This window comes from Cryptotermes secundus, unplaced genomic scaffold (assembly GCF_002891405.2).
Source record: "Cryptotermes secundus unplaced genomic scaffold, Csec_1.0 scaffold1244, whole genome shotgun sequence".
NCBI lineage: Eukaryota > Metazoa > Arthropoda > Insecta > Blattodea > Kalotermitidae > Cryptotermes > Cryptotermes secundus.
In genome coordinates, this window is record NW_019733849.1 from 488,693 (window position 1) to 509,526 (window position 20,834).

The 20,834-nt window shown below is 42.1% G+C and overlaps 1 protein-coding gene across 4 annotated transcripts in view; it reads left to right on the forward strand.

Moving 5' to 3' along the window:
* Positions 1–20,834, forward strand: part of LOC111868315 (MLX-interacting protein) — a 176,088-nt gene that overhangs the window by 128,828 nt on the left and 26,426 nt on the right. For all 4 annotated transcript variants that reach the window (XM_023858862.2, XM_023858861.2, XM_033753005.1 and 1 more), the window contains exons 4-8: positions 2,845–2,970; positions 9,473–9,632; positions 10,655–10,753; positions 14,266–14,514; positions 16,047–16,588. In XM_023858862.2, coding sequence (XP_023714630.1) covers positions 2,845–2,970; positions 9,473–9,632; positions 10,655–10,753; positions 14,266–14,514; positions 16,047–16,588 — 1,176 coding nt within the window. The remainder of the gene's footprint in view (positions 1–2,844; positions 2,971–9,472; positions 9,633–10,654; positions 10,754–14,265; positions 14,515–16,046; positions 16,589–20,834) is intronic.

Below are 20,834 nucleotides of genomic sequence, written 5' to 3' on the forward strand. Positions count from 1 at the left end.
GATATTGGATTTATTTACCACCTGAACACACAACTCGTAATTACATTTGATTGCAGTACCATCTCGAATTTCCACACATTAGAAATCACCGCAGCATCAGCTAAGTCTTTTCCTAACTGTTGTGTCTTTATCAACCTTTCCTTGGTAACGGCCTCTAACAATGGCTGTTCCTCTGCTTCCTTGCTCAGGTCCTGCCTGAACGGTGGCTCCCTTCTAACTGAACTATTCTTGTTTCAGTTGACCTCCTTATAACCCTTCTGCGCGGACCGAGTATAGGATACTGTTTCCAATAGTACCTCTATTGTTGGATGCGTATCCTTCTCCGCAGGAACGTGTTTACCGAGGCGTTGCTTAGAAACGGCTTTACAGGCTGCAGTGAAGCCTGTTTACGTAAGGCAAAGAATTTTTCCCTTTATTCTCTAAACCTTTTCACAGATTCTATTGAAATTCGGGTTGGGGATTTCACTGAAACTTGTCAGGGAATTTCGTTTTGTATCCGTACTCATTCATGAGAAGGCTCGATTTAAATATGACTTTAAATGTACGTTTCCATGAATCTCTCTTCCTCGGAGTTTTCGAAATTCGATATGGTATACTTCCACTGACTTGTATTTCATTGTAACCATTTTTAAGTAACTTCAAATAAGGATGTTGATAGTTATACTGCGTTATGGCTTATAAACCCTTTAGCCCTGTTATGCTGAAGGGTTGTTGGCTCTCTTCCACACCCCCAAATTTGACAACCACTTCCTTGCTAATGGAGAAAACTACATAGCAAGGAGCGTTATAATTTCTGTCCTTCACTATAAATATTAAGACAATAAAATCATTCAGGATGAGATGAGTGGAACATGTGGCATGCATTTAGAAAATGTGAAATGGCGTTAGAAGTTTTAGTCAGGAAACCTAAATGGATCTTAGAAAAATGCCGTATTACTTCGAATATAAGACTCACATTTCACGGCCCCCCCACGGAGAAAATTCGAGGAATATGCACCTTTTAACCCCCCCCCCAGATCGCGCCTTAGCTCAAGCGATTAGTCGCTGGCTTCCCACCGCGGCGGCCCGGGTTCGATCCCGGGTCTGGTCAGGTGGGATTTGTAGTGGACAGAGTGGCGCTGGGGCGGGTTTTCTTCCGAGTACTTCGGTTTCCCCTGCCAATCTTCATTCCACCAAATTCTCCATCATCATAATCACCCGGGGCAGGCTACAATAGGCCAGTCAATGGCCGCCGTGCCGAGTNTCTGGATTCCATAAATGGCTGGGAGTTTCTTTGTCTGCTGAATTATCATCATCGCATGAAGGCCTGTGCTGTGAACATTGCCCAGTGAACAGGAACAGTATATAAACCGTGGTGTCTATAAGTTAGGAAGTTGGTTGTGGCAGGCTTGTTTTCCTATATTTCAGAGACACTCCAGTTTCCATGCTTAAGTGAACAGCCTCATATGGGGCAGAAATGCGCATGATTTTTGTAAATTGCTGGCTGCTGTTGGTCGTACAGTTTCTCCGGGTACTCGAAATATCGTTTTCCCATAATACCATGCTGCAATACTCTGATGGCCAGATTTATAGGTCATATAATGACCGTTCACAATAAAAAAAACTTATATTTTTATTATATGTTAGTAACGTGGTTGTTATATAATCAATAGAAAGACACAAAACAGGATGGATATAAAAAATGACTAGGTTTTGCTTGCAGTTTACTATGCGTAGAAGGACAGGTCTGCAGTGTCTTTGAAACATAATTCAAACCTATCGGCTGCAATGTAGTACCACACCAACATAGATGAATAAATAAGCTTCACTTTATTCCAAGAATGTAATGTATTAGGAAATGTTTACTGAGCTGTGTCACATATCAGGCAGTGCCATGTCTTACCACAGAGGCACAGAGTAAATCCGAGCAGTCCATTTGAGATTCCTCGTGAACAACATAACATGATCACGCTTTCCATGCCATCTGCCATTCTACTAATGCTTCATGTTTGTCTCCCTCTGGGACAGGCCTCCCATGTCACAAAGTTGTTATTATTCAATTGCCACTCCATATTCAACAATCGTTGACCCATGCTGGTATCGTATTGTGAGGTATAGACCCATTGCTGGTCAACGACGTGGTAAACCATCCCCGCGCAACAATAGGACATCGAATCAGTAAAGAAGCTTTCTCAGTAATATAAATGCTGTGTTTTGTGCATGGTCCGTGCCGAGGGTCTGTAAAGGGGCAAATAAGGTCGTTTGAGTCACTCGGAAGTAAAGAGTCGAGTTTCGAGATGCCAGCATACCAGGATATGAGCCTGGGAGCAGAGGAGTTGAACTGAGTCGAGTCTTCAGAATCGGCAGTTGCAGAATAATGGCAAGAAAGGAATTAGGCGGTGCCAGGAACACTTCATGTGTGATTTGAAGTTACAGTGAATCTGTTGTAACTCCGTTGCCAGGATACGACCAGTGACAACTAAAAATCTTAATGCATGTGTAACGGTGAACTGCAGATTGTTTGTAGTAACGATAGCACTGTATTACCTGTAATTCTGAGTTGTGTGAATGTGTAAGGAGCAATAAATCCAATCCAAAACCCCTCTTTAATCACCCCTACACATGACAGTATGGACACATTAGGTGTATATCAAATAGGACGTATTAAAGAAAGAAAATTTGTATTACCGTAAAAACGATGTTTATACAGATCATCATATTGACTTTGTCAGAAAGGAAAATTGCCTGAAATGTCCGACAGTTTAGCTTCTGTCCAGAAGTTTAGGTTAATTAACTTGATGGGGCTGTTTAACTGTGTGTCCTTCATATTTATGTTCCTCGCAGTAATGTATGTGGTATTTTCAGGCAGTGGTGTTGGAAGGAAAATATTGGAAGCGCAAACTAGCAGCGGTTACCGCAGAATACAAGAAGTGGCGAATGTTTTACCGCAACAAGTTGATGGGCTGGACAGCCAAAGATGGCAACGACATGGTATGTATTTCATGATCAGCTCCTGTGGAATGTTCCTAGCAGCCGGAAAGTATGTGTGTATTGTATTGCAGCGTGTATCTTGATCCGGAACAGTTAATATCGGATTGTGACTTAGGATTTGAGGTTCTCACAGCGACGGTAAGAAGATGGAACTCTTCACTTAAGATCTTGATATCAGCTTATCCACTCCACCGCAATTTTACTGTACGCCACTGCACTCTCTTCTTTGTCTTGCAGTCACTGCACTGTCGGCTTCACGTCTAGCTGTACGCCGCTTCTAAGCTCACGATCAGATTCAACTCTGCTGCCTTCTCTTTGCCTTAGAAGCAAGGTCATATTTCTAGAAAGGGCCAGTTCACACGCGAGAGACGTGCACTGTAATTCTGGAAGCTACGAAAAGAGGAGGGAGGTCAGAAAGTTAGATGAACGAGTGAAGTGCGCATGCTCACCAGTGACCCGCTTCCTCACCCCCCTCCCACTTAATTAAGTTGGTTCGGCACTGCACTCTCTTTAAGATTACTAGTCCCTAATAGCACGTAGATATGGTGCCAGTGTATCCAGGTGGATCACCGACGTCTTTGCCTTTGTATGACGCTGGATCCTTCAGGCTGAATCCTTGATCTGTGTGATCACCTTGTACGGGCTCTCCCAGGATGGCTACAGCGTAGGGGACGTTCTCCAATTCCGGGTCGGGCGATGCAACAAGACCTGGTCTTCTTCCAGGCATTAAGCTAATCTGACTTGGCGGTCGTAGCGGACCTTCATCCGGTCGCAGGTCTCGGCGATCCCTTCAAGCGCTGTTCCCTTCCCTAAACTGGTCAGCAGGCCCATGCTCTGGGTTTGGGGACCTCGATGTGCTGCGCAGGTGTCCCACTCTATGCTTCGCCCCTCGCATGTAGCCGGTAGTACCGTTCTCTGACTTTTAGGGGTTTTGTTCACCCCCAGATGCCATCTCGAAAATCCGACGTGATGCTCTTGGAGTATTTTACTTTGTTCCCGGGTAGCTATATGTGGGCTAGCTTGGAACGACCGTTGGCCGGCTCCAACTTACGTTTCACGGTATCTCTCACCACCAGGGAGTTCCACTGAGCCCAGTAACTATTGTAGGTGGCACTGCGGTCGGCGATGTTCTTCCATTTGGGACGCTCTCCAGCCTCCATGCCTCTTAGAATCGGCATTACGTCATAATAGAGCTGTCCACTCGGTGGCACGGCCTCAGCCACCTGCGGCGGCAGAAGTGATAACTTACCTTCCGGCTGCCTGACTGTCATTCGATTTTCCCAAAGTGAATGTAGTATTCGAGGTACGGTCGTCTAGAAAGCGCGTCGTCGCTTTTATTGCACCCGCCCCTGGCAATGTTCATCCCTCCTGGCAGGTGTCTGTTGTCGATATTGACCCAGTGTCCTGTTCACTCCTCGTTGGGAAACCATCGAACTTGATCAAAATTTGCTGATCGTCGCCTCCATGGAGCCGTACACCTGATCAGTTACGACTCTCACACCGAGGGGATATTGCCCCGTCGCTGGCCTTCGTATGGACAAATGATTGTTGTTCCCCACGACACCATAATGACACTTCTTCGTGCAGTAATAGCACAGTGCTTCAAATCCACGGCCGCATCCTAAGCTCTCGGGACATCCGGCCCCAGGATGAATTCGTCTGTGATCTTAGCGACGAAAACCCGGATGTATAGCGCGCTTCATCCCAGAGCCAGCTCCACCAGCGCCTCCCCGGACACCGCTTGTAGAACATATGGCCGACGGCTTTCTCACCTCTGCTCGCTATTCTCTTGGGTCTAGTGATATTCACATGCATCGGTCTTCATTGTCACATGGCATGGCTTGTCTGTATCTAGCCTTTGGCGGTTATGCTGTAGGGGATGAGGGTGATGACGCCAACGGCCCGTATTTCACGCCGGCTCATACTCGTTTTCTGTGTCCGGTTTTCCTCGTCCTTTCTTTGTTGACAGTCTGATCTGAAGTGACCCGACGTCTCCTCGCTTCTAGTATACAAGTCGTTTAGCCCCGCGGCGCTCGGCCACCTACGTGTGTGTTCTCATGGGGGCTCCATCGCTTTCCCTCCGCAGCGTCTCTGTTGGTCTGGCTGCCACTTTTGCACAGCCTCTAGGTGCAGGGCCCGGTACCTGTTACCGCCCTTAAGGAGTTACCGTTTCACATCCGTACCTTAACTCCATCAATGAGTCCATAGGCTGCGTCCCCATGGATGAGATCTCGGCAAACCTGACGGGGACCCAGTTTGTCCGCAGCCTTACGGCCGCAGCGAATTTCTATGGCCACTCACTGCCCAGCAGATCATGGCTTTGAGTTCTGACTGGTAGTTCACCACCAGGTAGTGGGGGCTGTGTATGGCGTCGACGTTTTCACCGTGCAGGACAGCCAATGTAAATGTGGTCTTCTCTTGGTCTGCCCAACAGATGTGGTAATACACGACCTCAGATTATTAGTGGAACACTGTCCACAATCCAGATTCACCATGGCAGCGCAGATCCGTGTGTTTCCACTGCCTCCACGTCTATTCTGCGCTGGGCGTTTACTGCCATCAGCTGCTTATCAAAATCCCAGTGTGTGGCTTACATGTAGTGTCAAGTTGCCTCCGCATTGAGTTGCATCGCTCTTATGTCACGTCATTTGCATCTTAGTTCCCACTCCACAGACACTTGTCGAGCTCCTGAATCACTGCCATGACACCCTTTCAGCTGTCTAGCCTGTCGCTTTTTCTCTGATTTGGTGTGGGCAGCCTCTATGTCATGTATTTCACTTTTATTTCTTTCTTCAGTTATTCCTGGCTGTTGCTTATGCTATTTTTAAGTTGTCTTTTGGGTGGCCGCCAGTTGGACATGGCAGGCATTTATCTTATTTAACTGCTCCAAAGCTACTTGCAGTGTGGGTTCCAAAAGCACAGATAAACACCTAAGAGATTCCGTGGTGTCACAACCCATAACACCACTATGTTGATTCTTTTTGTCCCATTTGAGAAGAGAATTTGATTTTATATAAAACTAACATGTTGCTACATATGTTGATACACTCCTTCATGATTCTGTTAATGTCTTCTCCTTCAAGACACCGATATTTCATAAGAATTTTATTTAGTATAGCTGTGCCCAGCCACGCCTTGCTGTGGCTCAGTCTGCCCGTTCTTCCCCAGTTTGATTTGAAATTACTCGACGCATTGCTTCCCCTCCATGAGTACGACGACCTAAGTTTCATCTTCTGTGAGGCATTATTTGGATAACTAAAGCAGATAGATTGCACTGATGAAGCACTGAAGAAAACGAAATGAAAAACAATGAAAAATAAACTATACTCCAGACTCACTTCCTCGGCACTAATTCCAGAGTGAACCAGTGACTTACAGTTTCCATTCGTGTGCGCTCTCTCTCACACACACATGTGCATGCGCACGCACACACAAAAAACAGAGTGAGCCAATAGGAAGTAAGACAGGGATAACTAGAACTGGCCTTGAAAAGGGCTGCTAGTGCAGATCTGTGGACATGAGTAAGGGTCTGATAGGCAGAGAACTGGGGAGGATTTGAGAGCAGTCTCACATAGGTTGTAGGCATGCGGTGGTAGATAGAAAGTAGAAAGTGCAAATGGAGTGGAGGGAGACCAGGACAGGAAGGAAAGACTTTGGGTCTGATGGGTGCCCGGAGAGGGCAGAGTTGGTTCCCTGATAAGGGTGGTCCGTATGGACCTACGTGACTTGGTGGTGAATGAATCTATAGAATCCTGTGAGAAACTCGGCTCCTACTTATCGTGACATATTTTGAAATTGGCAGTTATATTTTTGGTTCATGACAAAAAAAATTGATGTCACTGAGGAAACAAGATGGTCTGAACCCATCAGCTGACTGATCAAGGTTCTATGGGTGCCCTGGAACATTACTGAAGATCAGCAATGTGCTTGTCTGACAGGAGTGTTGCTGGTAGACTGACGCTGTCGAGCAATAATAAGTGACTCATATGCGACATGTGAGACAGGTGAGACACAGCGAGGGATACAAGAACCAACAGTGGGTACAGAAACATTGGTCAGAATTGCTGGGTTTTCAGACCTTGTCCATCTTCCATTATTCTAAAAACCAGAAAACACAAGGTTTCAGAAACTGGGCTCTTTCTAAGGGAACCAAAAGAGTATGTGTCTCCCTACTCACCCTGAGGACAGAAACAGATCCATTTTCCAAAATGTTGTGTTTTCTTCTTTTTAGAATACCAGACAATTACAAATTCTGAATACCCAGTAATTCTGAGTCTTACACACCATCGTCAAAACCGTTTAGAATCTGCTAAAAACAGAGGTGTCAAACAGTGGACAGCAGACATTAGAAACAATTTATTGGGAAACTAACAAACACTGAAGTTCCATAGTGTATACATTTCTGATTTGCTCTTACTTCATAATAAAAATGTAGTTAGGGTTTGACCCAATTCGCTGCTTTTTAACTTAATCATACCAGCCTGGCTTAGTTAACAGAGATCACTGCATATACTGCCACTATCAGGTGCAGGAGAGGAAAGACTTAGACACTGTTGGAAATAATAGTCACATTTATTGTAACATCTTTCAAACTTGGCTGTGCATTGTTTTTAGATTAATTTTGCAACACATCGCTTTCTTGGCAACTCCATTTGGGATGCCACAAGCTGGTTCAGGTCCTGTGAATGGCTGTTCAGATCCTGTTCTTGCCAGTTCATCTGCGGTTTCATACCCAGCAGTACTCTCCTACTGAGATGCAGCAAGCTGGTTCAGATCCTATGAACGGCTGTTCAGGTCCTGTTCTTGCCAGCTCATCTACGGTTTCTGTACTGACTCTTTCCTTATAATAAAAAAAAAACATTGAATTTGTATGCAACTCTTTAGTGTCAGCTGATATTCAAATCTCTGAGAAGTCGAAATTGTACACTGAGTGAATAAGCAATCAGCATCAAAGCTTTGCTGTTGATTAATATTACATGCAGCAAAAAAAAAAAATAATTATACGAGGGGGTGCCCAAAAGAAACTGAACTTATTTTTTTTAACTTATTTATTCAAATTTTAAGCACAAACCTTCAATCCCCTTCAAAGTACTCTCCACTTACACTAATACACTTGTCTAGTCTTTTATTCCATTTTTCAAAACATTGTCTAAATTCGTCTTTTGAGATACTTGACAGCGCCTCCGTCGTTTTTTCTTTCCTTTCATGTCTCTTTTCATTCGAGGAAACAAAAAAAGTCACACGGGGCAAGGTTGGGTGAGTATGGAGGTTGAGGAACAGGGGTCATACCATTTTTGGTCAAGAATTGTCATACAGACAGGGCTGTATGAGCAGGGGCATTGTCACGATGGAAAAACCAGTCACCCGACTGCCACAAATCTGGCCGCTTAGCCCCAAGTCACTCCCGACAGCTCCACAATTTCTTTAATGGTCCGTCGTCGATCTTCCTTGATGATTTCACGAATTTTTTCAACATTTTCATGTGTTCGGGCCGTGGAAGGACGACCAGAACGAGGTTTGTCATCAATTGACATTTCACCATTTTTGAAACGGGAAAACCACTCAAACACTTGAGTTTTCCCCATGGCATCGTCCTTGTACACCGTTTTTAACATTTCAAGAGTTTCTGTTCCACTTTTCCAAGCAAAAAGCAGAATTTCACCGCCGCACACTGTTCACGAAAATCAGCCATTGCAAAAACGACGGTCACACAAAACAGTTGTCACTATAAACTCTGCCGAAAATAGTCTTTACCTTCTGAAGCTTATCGAATCAGGAATGTTAGCTCTATGCGCTCATAGCGGCAAAACGCGGTACTACAAAAGCTCTGCCCACATAAAAATTAGTTCGGTTTCTTTTGGGTACCCCATCGTGTGTAACTTGATGAAATGCTTCAAAACCATATTGTAATGAAGACCGAAATAAATCTGAATTCATTGCAGTCCCAATTAATCTTTTACTTCATTTTATTTGTTTTCTTGTATCCTAGTCTATTACAATCAAACATTAAAATGACTGGCAACACAGAACTAACTGACTGACTGACTTAATTTCATGGAGCCGAGTCCTTCTTGAGAAGCCACTAATTGTTCAGCTACTCAAGAACTTACTAGCATTTTATGTATCCTGAACCAGCTCAGTTCACTCCATACCACTCCATCCTGTCTCTAAGATCCATTTTAATATTATCCACCTATGTCTTGGTCTTCCTGGTGGTCTCTTTCTTTGTGGCTTTGCCACCAGTATTCTGTATGCATTCCTCTTGTCCCTCATTCATGTTACATGCATCTGCACATCATCCTTCTTGGCCTGATCATTCTAATTATACTGGGTGAAGAGTACAAGGCAACACAGTTATATTTTAATTAATAATGGATTTGTATAAATGTGGAACTATCAATTAAAGTGGGAGCAGCTGCTGAGGAAGTCACAGAATGAAGAGTTTGGTGGTTATGATGAAAGGTGTATGTGTAACATGTCTGTTTATGGTCTTCTGTTGCAGATAACGGATGCGTTCGACTGGCAGCCACACAGCAATGACAGTGTTCATTCAGTTGGCTCCATGATGGTGGATGAAGACTACATGGAGTTCATGTCAGACACACTTTTCTCTACTATCTCAGCCAATCAACCATTTGCCTTTCCTGATCCGCGTGAAATAAGTGAGTAGTAGACATTGCTCTTCTTTGTGTAATATCTGTTTATTTAGATGGACCTACAGTTCTTGTCAGTCTGCTGACTGCTAGTATGTGCTGCAGGGTGTACTTGTCCTGTTGTTCTTATTAATACCAGTACTGGTGAGATCTGTTCGATATGTGTAAAGTGCACTTATACTAGATATGGTGCTGACATGCTTGTTTCATGGTGCCAGTTGACTGTCACGAAACTTCTGAACTATGCGTGACAGAACTTTACCTAAACGCATTTAGTTAGATAAAAAGAAACAGTGCATCTCTATAGTTGACCTAACTGTAAAGGCATTTCCCTGCCAGCCTTGTTTTGTTACCTAAGACAGACTGAGTCTGGAATGTTATATAAATAATCTGAAATCCAGACAAGTAGGTACTGTCCAGGGAACATCCTTATAGTTGTTACCACTACTGATAGAAAAGTATGATGCAGCTCTTAACATGTGGCAGCACTCTTGTGGCATGGCTAAGGGTCACCCGTGGCAGCACTCTTGTGGCGCGGCTAAGGGTCACCCACTGTAATATAGTGTGTCAGTCAGTAAGTACGGTAGATACTTATGTGAACCACAGTGGAAACATTGTCATCTGGGAAGATGTTTGATTCTCCATTTAGTTAATTGTTGTTTGACAACTTTTATTTATTGAAGTTTTCTTCCTCCTCTTTTTTGTTAAGGCATTTCATGCCTCTCTGAAATTGCGTTCTGTTGTCACAAATATTAATATAAAACCATTATAGTTGTATTAAAAATATTTTTTGGTAATGAAGTATTGATTTTTCTTTTGGTGATTCTTCAAGTAATATATTGAAGACAATGAAAGTGAAAGAATATTCTGCATGCTTATTTTTAGGTTACTTAATTACACATTTCAAATTTGTAGGTTATGTAGCACTCAGGGCACTGTATGCTTTGAGTAATGCGTAACAACATTGCTGATGCTTGCAGTGACAATAAAGAACTGACTGAAAGACTAATGAGCATATCATATTATTGCAGCTCGTAATGCTGGCGGTATTGCAGATTTCATTCAGCCCAGCCTTGTTCAGCTCCAGCCAAATCTTGAAGACTTCATGGATACTTTGGAACCTCTTCAAGGCAAGGATGCTCATTGAATTTGAGGTTGTCTTGACACTGACTATGAGGAGTATGGTTTTCTGAGTTGTAATTCTGTGTAGTTTGGAGAAAGTCTAACATTTTTGAGGACTGTAGCACCTCTGTCTTCAGGGTTAAGGAGTAAAGCAAGCAAGAAACAGGCAGAAGCAGGCAGCAAGTTGAGTAAAACATTGGACATCACAGAAACTACACAACTTTACAGCCTAGGAGACTATACTCTTCAAGTATACATGTTATACGCTCATTTGTATGTTGTGAGTTGATGTAAGATAGGAGATAGTAAGAGAGTGAATTCTTTGGCTTTGACACATAGATCACATTTAATATACTAAGGACTGACCATATGGTTGCCCATATCACTTAGTGCTCTGAACATTGTTTAAGAAAAACTGATTTTTACAAAAAGGAATGAGTCAGGATTGCATAACCTTTTCAGTGCCATGCCTCACCATTGAACTATGTGCTTAAAGATTCCAAGGCTGTTTATGGTTAAATTCAGTGGCACAGAAAATCCCACAATACTTCCTGAGTTTACTTTCAAATGACCACCGGTATAGATAGAATGAAAGCCTGTTCTTTCCTCTAAAATTTGGTATATCATGCTTGATTCTGTCTGTTGACTGAACTGATGTACTGAGCAATTAATGTTAGGTCAGTCTCTTCAGATACGGAAATTTTAATGGCTAATGGCATACAGATGTTTTGAAAATGTGGTACAGTTCAGATATTTGGGAACAACGATAAGAAATCAAAACCTGATTCAGGAGGAAATTAAGAGGGGATGTAGCTCAGGTAACGCTTGCTACCATTCAGTCCAGAACGTTTTGTCTTCTTGTCTGCTGTCCAAAAACATAAAAATTAGAATATACAAAACTATAATTTTGCCTGCCATTCTGTATGGGTGTGAAACTTGGTCTCTGATATTAAGGGAGGAGCACACTGAGAGTGTTTGAGAACAGGGTGTTGAGGAGAATATTTGGACCAAAGAGAGATGAAGTGATAGGAGGTTGGAGAAACTGCATAAAGAGGAGCTTCATAACTTGTACTCTTCTCCAAGTATAATTAGAATGATCAAGTCAAGGAGGATGAGATGGACAGGCATATAGCATGAATGGGGGAGAAGAGGAATACATATAGGATATTGGTGGGAAACCAGAAAGAAAGAGACCATGGGGAAGACCAAGGCATAGGTGGGTGGACAGTATTAAAATGGATCTTAGAGAGATTAGATGGGATGGTATGGATTGGATTGATCTGGCTCAGGATAGGAAGCACTGGGGGGCTCTTATGAACGAAGTAATGAACCTTCTGATTCCATAAAATGCTTGAGTAGCTGCACAATTGATGGCTTCTCAAGAAGGCACAGCTCCGAGAGTGAATGGCATACAGAGAGTTAACTGATTCCCATGTCTGAACAGTTCAGAAGTCTTGAGTGTAAAGGAATGTACAGAAACATGCATTATTTTTTTACATTTACACTGTTTACATTATTGTTAGTGTAACACTATTACTAAGATATGTGTTAAGGTACAACCTTTTTCCATAAAGTTCTGAGACTGATTTGATATCTCGGCTTAGGTAAATGGCAGCAGTTCCGGGAAAGGTGTTCTAAATACGGAACATTTTATGGCTTGAAAGTGTTATTGACATTAGTTCGCTCGACCTCTGCTAGGATGCAGGGCGCGGTGGAAAACCCATGTCAATTATCAGTTGTGAATTGTTGCTGTGAGAAGAATGAACGTTCAATTTGAGCAGCGAGTTAACATGAAATTTAAGGCCGCGCCATAGCTCAAGTTGTTAGACACTGGCTTCCCACCGCGGTGGCCCGGGTTCGATCCCAGGTCTGGTCAAGTGGGATTTGTGGTGGACAAAGTGGCCGTGGGGCAGGTTTTCTCCAAGTACTTCGGTTTCCCCTGCCAATCTTTATTCCACCAATTGCTCCACAATCACCCTCACCTATCATCTGGGGCTGGTACAATAGGCCAGAAGTGCCCACAGTACAGAGGACTTAGTCCCACCCCACTAGCAATAAGAAAAAACATCAAATTTTGTGTGAAGCTGAGCAAGATGGCCACAGAGACATTGCAGCTTCTCCATGATGCCTACGGCAATGAAGCTTTATCTCGGGCGTGAGTGTTTAAGTGGCACAGGCGATTCGTGTTGGGCAGGGTGTTGGTGGAGGATGACACAAGATCTGGCTGGTCTTTGAGTTCCCAGGACGAAGACAACGAGGTTCACATCAGAGACATGGGAAGACCATACTGTTACAGTGCGCGTGTTAGCTGATGCCCTGAATATCAATAAGTCGACCTGCCACCAAATTCTGCAAGAGGACTTGGTTAAAAACTCAATGCCACACACACCCAGGATCAGAAGTAGGTGTGAGCTTCAGTTTGTGCAGATTTCTTACATGAGGCACAGAACAATTCCACGTTCATCAACAGTATGATTTCCAAGGATGAATCATGGTGTTTCCAGTACGACCTTCAGACGAAGAGACAAAGTGTCAGATGACAGTCAGCGGGTTCTCCAACGTCAAAGAAAGTGAGGCGGCAGCCATCAAAAACAAAGACTATGATAATCGTTTTCTTCGATGCCAGGGGTATTTTTCATCACGAATTTGTTCTGCAAAGGCAAACTGTCAACCAAGAATTTTCCATGTCCGTACTCAGATGTATGCGTGAGGCACTTCAGAGTTGTCGTCCAGACGTATTGGCGTCTGGACAGTTGACTTTGTTGCATGAAAATGCGAGACCACGCACAGCCCTAAGTGTCAACAGATTTCTCGCCAAACACAACATTACTATGCTTCAACATTCTCTGTACTCCCCTGACCTCTCTCCATACGATTTCTTCTGTTTCCACAACTGAAAGAATGCTAAAAGGATGGCAATGTGAGAATACAGGGGATATTCAAGTGGCTGCAACAACAGAGCTCACAGCCATTCACCAGCTTCTTCCAGGACTTGCCGAAATGCTGGCAACAGTGTATTGACTGAGGAGGAGACTACTTTGAAGGGGACAGGAACCATTAGTTAATAAGTTGAATTTTGTATTTTTTACAGGCTCAGTCTTGGAACTTTATGGACAAAGGTTGTATTATTCAACACAAAGATCCAAAATGAATATTCCTGATATCACTGTGAACTGCATATTCACTTTGTGTGACCTGAATTTCTCATGGTGCTGGGTTTCAGATGCATGGAGTGAAGTCACACAAGATGGGAGGATAATATTAAAAGAGATTTTTTTAGAAATAATTTGCGAAGATATGTATTTAGTTGACTCAGGATAGACAGTGGCAGGATTTTGTGAACATCTCAATGAAGCTTTGGGTCTCATATTGGCAGATTTCCTGATGACTTGAATGACTGTTGACTGATGAAGAAACACATTTTGCACCGCAGTTGGTTAGTTTCTTAAGTAGATAGTCGAAGTATGAAGATGGCTTGAATTTGGTTATTAATTTTTTGCTCTGCATTTTTTTTATACAGATTTACTAAGTGCAAAGCTACCATCTGTCCCAGAGGAGTATATCCCAGATGACATGTTCCGTGGGAGGAGTGTTGGATTGGATGTCCTGGGTATCCAGCCAGAAGCCGCAGTGGCACAGACACAAATGGCGCAGCAACCCATGGAGCAGGCGCCCCAAAGCAGTCCATTGCAGTATACTGCTACCATCTATGCCCAGCCAGAAACAGACAGCAGCTTCAGTGCTTTTGCTCCAGGTTCCTTGCAGCAGGGTACATATATTATCGAAATGACAGAAAGATGTTTATGTCCATTAACTTGCTTGGTTCATTAGTTGGCATCCCAAAATGTTTTCTTCAGAATGCTCTGAACAGGTTGGTATAGTGGAACTGGTCACCATTTATATCTGAGAGGTATCTGCTTCAAATCTCATCCGTCCTACTGGCTGTCTTGATTTAGGATGCAAGTAGAGATTTCTCAACATTATGCTGGTTTTCCTTTCAGGAATTCTGTTCTGTAGAATATGAAGCAACATGGCCACCATATGTTGAGCCTTTTGGTTCATAGTAATAACTAACGAGCTGTTTGAGTTCTGTACATGGAATTTTATATGGAGGTAGATTATAAACATACTTATACTTCTGGCGTGAGTAACTTTCAGGAGTGCCTGTTAAATTCGTTCCAGCCATCCGTGTCAATGCATGAAACAGCTTGAGAACTGCTGAAACGTTTTTCTTGAAATCTGATGTTGGGTAATTCTAACAAGGTTTGTTCACATGTTCCAATTTTATTTAAAATCAGACAAAATTAGGGGACAGTGTTCATGAAGACCCACATGAATTTCTGCAAGTTCTTGCTTCTTAAATCACTCTTCATAGCATATCAGTAATGTTGTCTGAATTACTTCTTGAAGTCAGTCAGTCCTTGAGCTTGACAATATTCCTGGGGGCAGTTAAGGTAAGCTTTCCGTTTGTGATGCCCCCACAGAAAAAAAAAAAAAGGCACATGCGCTGAAATCTGGCCATCAAAGATGGCTTCCTGTTACTTCCTCCCTCTTAGGTCAACATATTCTCATCACCACCCTGTTCTCAGGTGCTCCCAGTCTGTGTTCATCTTTTAATGTAAGAGACCAAATTTCACACCCATAACAAAACCACAGTTGTGTTTGTCTTGATATTGACATTTTTAGGAGTCAGATGGGATGAAAAAATATTCTGAACTGAATGTCAGCAAGCATTCCCTAAATGCAATCTGCTGTTAATTTTTTAGTGAATGCAGGTTTTATGTGTTACTGTCATTCCCAAATATTCTAACTTTGTCATATATGCAAGGCATTTATTGGCTATCTTTATGTTATTCTTTTTGTCCTACATTCTGTGTTTACTTCTAGAACTTCCTTACTAGCGACTCTTAGAAATATGTGTTTTTTCTCTGTGGTTTTTATGTTATATGTATTTATGTATAAATGTTAGAAAAATGCATAAAAAGACTCTTGATTCTTTTAACCCACATATTGCAAATAAGGAATTTCCCATTATATGATCATAATTCAAAATTAATCAGATTTTTGTGACATTTTGTATAATAAAACATCTGAAAGAGAGTAATCATTTTTTCTCACTATGCAACTTCATCTCTTTTCTGTCCATATTCATACATTCTTGTTATTTGTTTATGTATTTATTTCATGAATGAGATTCCATTACCATTTTTCAAGTTTGAATGAGTTCTGTAGACAGAATCAGTGTAACAGCATTTATATTAAAGAGCCTGTTTTTACATCCACTTGCTTTTGTTTTGTCAGCTGCTGCTCAGACTGCATATGAAGATGTGTCATCGGTTAACAAGGTTCGCACTCTTCGTTCATCACCACGCAGTCATCCCCAACACCTACAGAATCAGCAGACGCAAGCAACACCGCTTCCCGTGCCTCAGCAGTCTCATGCATTATTTCAGCAGCCGTCTTCAGCACCGCAGCAGCAGGTTGTTCTCTGTTCGTCACCACAGTACCAAGCCTTCAGCATGAGTGATTTAGGTTCATCCAGTTCTCCCAGTCATTCTCCCCCTTCACAACCCCCACCATCCCCTCAACTGCCCAGTTACGCCCTTTCATCTCAAGGAGCTCAGTGTTACAAGCAGCCATATCATCGGCCTGGTCCCCAACAGCAGGCTGGCTTTGCGAGTTTTCGTCTCCCATCCTCTCCAGTGGCCATTTCCCCCAGTCCCACCCCTGGTTCAGAACCACCCAGTCTTAGGCAGTCCATCACATCACCCACTGTAAAGAGCCCGTCACTTCGATCTAACAGTCTACCCAGGCTGCAGGATGACACATTTGTTATGCCCAAAGTAAGTACCATGATTGTTCCAATGTGAGCTGCTTGTTTATGCCAGTTGTCCTGTGCCGTATGCTTTGAGCCATGTTTGTGCACTTGTGAAGTACACAGATGCTTTTGTGCTCCACGTAAAGTTCAAATGGTTTGGCTTTTGCTGAGTAGTTTCCTTATTTTGTACAAATTTGAACAGTTTTGCTATAACTGTGTGAAGTCTGGGAGCAGTTGAATTAAAGAAAGCGATGTAACTAACATAATCCATGGAACAGAAGATAGTTAATCTTATGGTCAAATTTTTCTGTTAATGAACACAGCTGCTTGTCATCATCATGATTTCAAAGTCCTCAATTCAGTACCTAGTTCACATCTTCACAAACTATTGCTGTAAGATTCATTTTAATGTTGTCGTCCTATCTATGTCTTCTCCTAATTGGTCTTTCCATGACTTTGTGTCCTCAGTGCATGTTACATTTGTTGCTCATATCCTCCTTTGTATGTATCATTTCAAAAGCACAAAGCATTGAACAGGTTGGTCTGAAGGTGGGACTTACATTCAGGGAATGCTGGGTTCAAACGACTGAGCCACTGGCTGTCGTGTCTGAGGTTTTCCATGGCTTTTGTCTGTCCCTTCAGCCAAATTTTGGGATAGGAACCTATTTAGGGCACGACCACTTTGTTCCATACCCTTTCTAATTCATCAGCTATCTTACCATGCAACACTGTGTGTCCTTAAAATTGAAAGCACTGTTAAATACCCACAAAAAATGGGGGCACGAAGGAATGATAAAATTATGCCCTTAAAAGGTTAATCACACAAAGACAGTACTAGATGAAGGGTGAAGATTATGACCTGTTCGTTATGAAATGTTTTCTCTTGTTCTGCTCCTTTGTCTCTCTTAGATTTTAGTAATACCCTTAGTACTGTTTCTTTTCTGTCCCCAGAGTGAGAAGTGAAGTTCTAAACAACATACTGTCTTGTGTATTAGTTGGATTGGTAATTGGATTTATTAACAACCTACCGTTCCACAGGTGGCATTGAATTCCTAGTGGAACGTTCTCAAAGTACAGGGGTAGGTGACTTTGCAGAAACTCCCTGTAAGACTCTTCTGTGAGATGACCCTCGAAGAAGTGTGGCCCAATTAGATAATTTCCTATTAATCCACACCACACATTTACAGAATACCTGTGTTGGTCACTATGTCCTGTTACGTTTCGTGGAATTTAATGTGCCCAAGTGTGCAAATTTCTTGTGTTAGTTATGCCATCATTGGTGAATGTACGTTTCATCTGTGAATAAGATGTGTGGAAGAAAATCCAAATTTTCTTGAAGCCATTCATGAAATTCCACACGAGGTGCATAATCTTGAGCAAAAGTTGTTGGACTCTCTGTAGATGGTATTGGATGCAGACCGTGAGAATATAATATTCTCCATACTTGAGTGGGAGGTATGCCTGTTGTGCACGCAATTCTGCACACACTTGAAGTTGGGCTTCTCTGAACTGCTTCAGGAACGTCCTTCTCGCTATTATTGGTTTGCTGAGCACCCCAATACTCCATTCCCCCACATCTGTGTTCTGTTTTGCACACTCAGATTACTGATCCACCTTGAAGATGGAAAAAGCAGATTTCTGCAAGCGGTTGATGAACCACACTGCATGTCCCCACATTCCAGAAGGCAGTACTCTTCCTGTCTAGCATTGTTCCAAAAAGTGAAGTATGCTGTACCACTTCGCGGCATTGCCTAAATTTTCTTGTTGCTTTGTACCTATTGTTGAAGAAATATGGTGGCTGTAACAGGGAGTAGAATTTGTTAACAACACCTTTTGGACTGAGAAGGAGATGGAAAAGCTATATTAAGATTGATCTTAAGTAAATTCAGTTGTTACTAAGATGTGCTCTGAATTCAGTTCTCTTAGGATTCTGCACAGCTTCGGGCTTCAGTGTGTGCAAAGTGTCAGATGAATCTACTGTGCGCAAAAATTACGTGAAGCAGTGTTACAGTCTTACAATTGGAAGCACTAGAGATAAGATTCAAGATAATTTTGTGTGGGTATCAATCGACAAAACACAAGATTGTGAGGGACGGTTTATTGCAAATTGTATAGTTGGATCCCTTAATAAGAATGAACAATCTACCCCATATCTTCTTGCGGTAGAGCAATCTGAAACCACAAATAGCTCCTCAGTTTCCGAATTTTTTATCAGTTCCATGAATTTACTATGGCCGAATGGCATTCATTAGGAGTGCATATTGCTCTTTGTGACTGATGCCGCAAGTTATATGATGAAAGCCGGTACTGTTCTTAAAGTTATATTTCCAAATATGACACATTTGACTTGCCTTGTCCATGGGTTGCACCGTGTTGCAGAAATGATTAGTGCAAATTTTCCGCTTGTTGACAAGTTGGTGTCTTGTGAAGAAGGTATTTGTTAAAGCGTGATACAGAAAATAAGCCTTTAAAGCAGCAGCACCAAGCGTTCCACTTCCGCCAGAACCAATTTTAACGCGCTGGGGCACGTTGCTGTGTTCAGCGAGTTATTATACCGAGCATTTAGAAATTGTTAGGAATGTCGTGAATACATTTGATCCCAAAAGTGCAGCATCAATTCAAATTGCCCAAAATGAACTAAAAAATGCAGAACTAGAAACTAATCTTTCCTATATATCTGCTCACTTCTCTCATCTTCCATCCGGCATTTTCACACTGGAGGCAAGCAATAGCAATACTACTTTGTATCAGTCGTTAAGTGTGTTCAGAACCACTGTTTCCAAATTGAATTCGGTTCCTGGAAGAGTTGGTGAAGTAGTAATCGAAAAAGTACACAGCATTCTTTCAAAAAATCCAGGATATGAACAGATTTGTGAAATTGAAGAAATTTTAGCCGGTAAACATACTGAACTGCCAAGTAAAAAATCACTACCAGTGGAGCAAATAGCGGCTTTTGTACATGCGCCCCTAAGTTCCTGTGAGGTGGAAAGAAGTTTTTCCCGCTATAAGGACATCTTACGAGACAATAGGAGGTTATTAACTATGGAAAACATAAAACATTTAGTAATTGTGAACTGCAACAGAAGAGAAATTGAAAGTTCGGAGAGCTAAATGTGAGTACCATTGGTTTTTTAAATTTGTAATGAAATGTTGGCTTTGCTGCATGTTTTGTAGTATTTAAGTATAGCTTTTTATTGCAAGTGAGTCATTCAGTGATTACATAAAATGAACTTAAATATTGATTTGTTGGTCTTAAAATAATGTAAAATCAATTTTAATATTTGGTATAAATTTTTATGTGCATATTTTAGTGCATATTTCGGAAGTTTTTCATGCATAAATGCGTACATATTTAAGGGATTATTGGGGCATAAAAATTCGGTCCCTAGTGAAGAGATACCCTTCATCTTCCATCACAGTACGGTCCAGAAAGTCATCACCTTGATCCACATAATGCGCAAGGAATGCCTGCCCTGCAGTCCCTCGATTTCTCTTGTGATCGTCTGTAAACATTTTTGGGAGCAAACTTGTGCACAGTTTCCAATAGCCTAATCTTTTTGTAACAGAGATTCATGGAGAACTGTTCTTCACACTTCTGGACATTGTTGATGAAGTTAATTGATGGTTAAACGTCTGTCAGCACAAATGTTTTCAGCAATTTTTTGGATGATTTCATCAGTGACAATAAATGACCTTCCACTCCTTATTTCATCATGAACATCATTACTTCCCGCTTCAAATTCACGACACCATTTTGCCACGTTTTGCCTGTTCATGACATCCTCGCCATAAACAGAAACAAGTTGGCACTGAATTTCAGCAGCTGTTTCTCCTTTTGCATGAAGAAAACGAATTACTGCATGAACTTCACATTTGGTGGGATTTTGAATGTACACGGCCTTGTTAAACACACACTGTGGCCAGTGAACTCTGCCCTTCACAGTTCCTATCTCACACAGCACCACTGCCATTTCTGAAAAAAAAAAGTCCCTTTCATTTTTACTGGACTTGTATCTTTACTTTCCGAATATCCCTCATAGTGTGAATGCCCGGAGTGTGTCACTTCAAAACCTGTAAATATTAATGGTATGGTGTCTTGGCACAGGACAACTTTTGCATTTCTTACTGTTTACTTTTCATGTGGTAGAAGTAATTTATACAGTGTTAGCCTTCTTTAGTCTCATTGCCTTGTCTGCTTAAGTGCTAATATTGAATCATAGTTTTTCTGTTTGATGCATGCTGTGGTTTTTTTTTTTTTTTTTTTTTTTTTA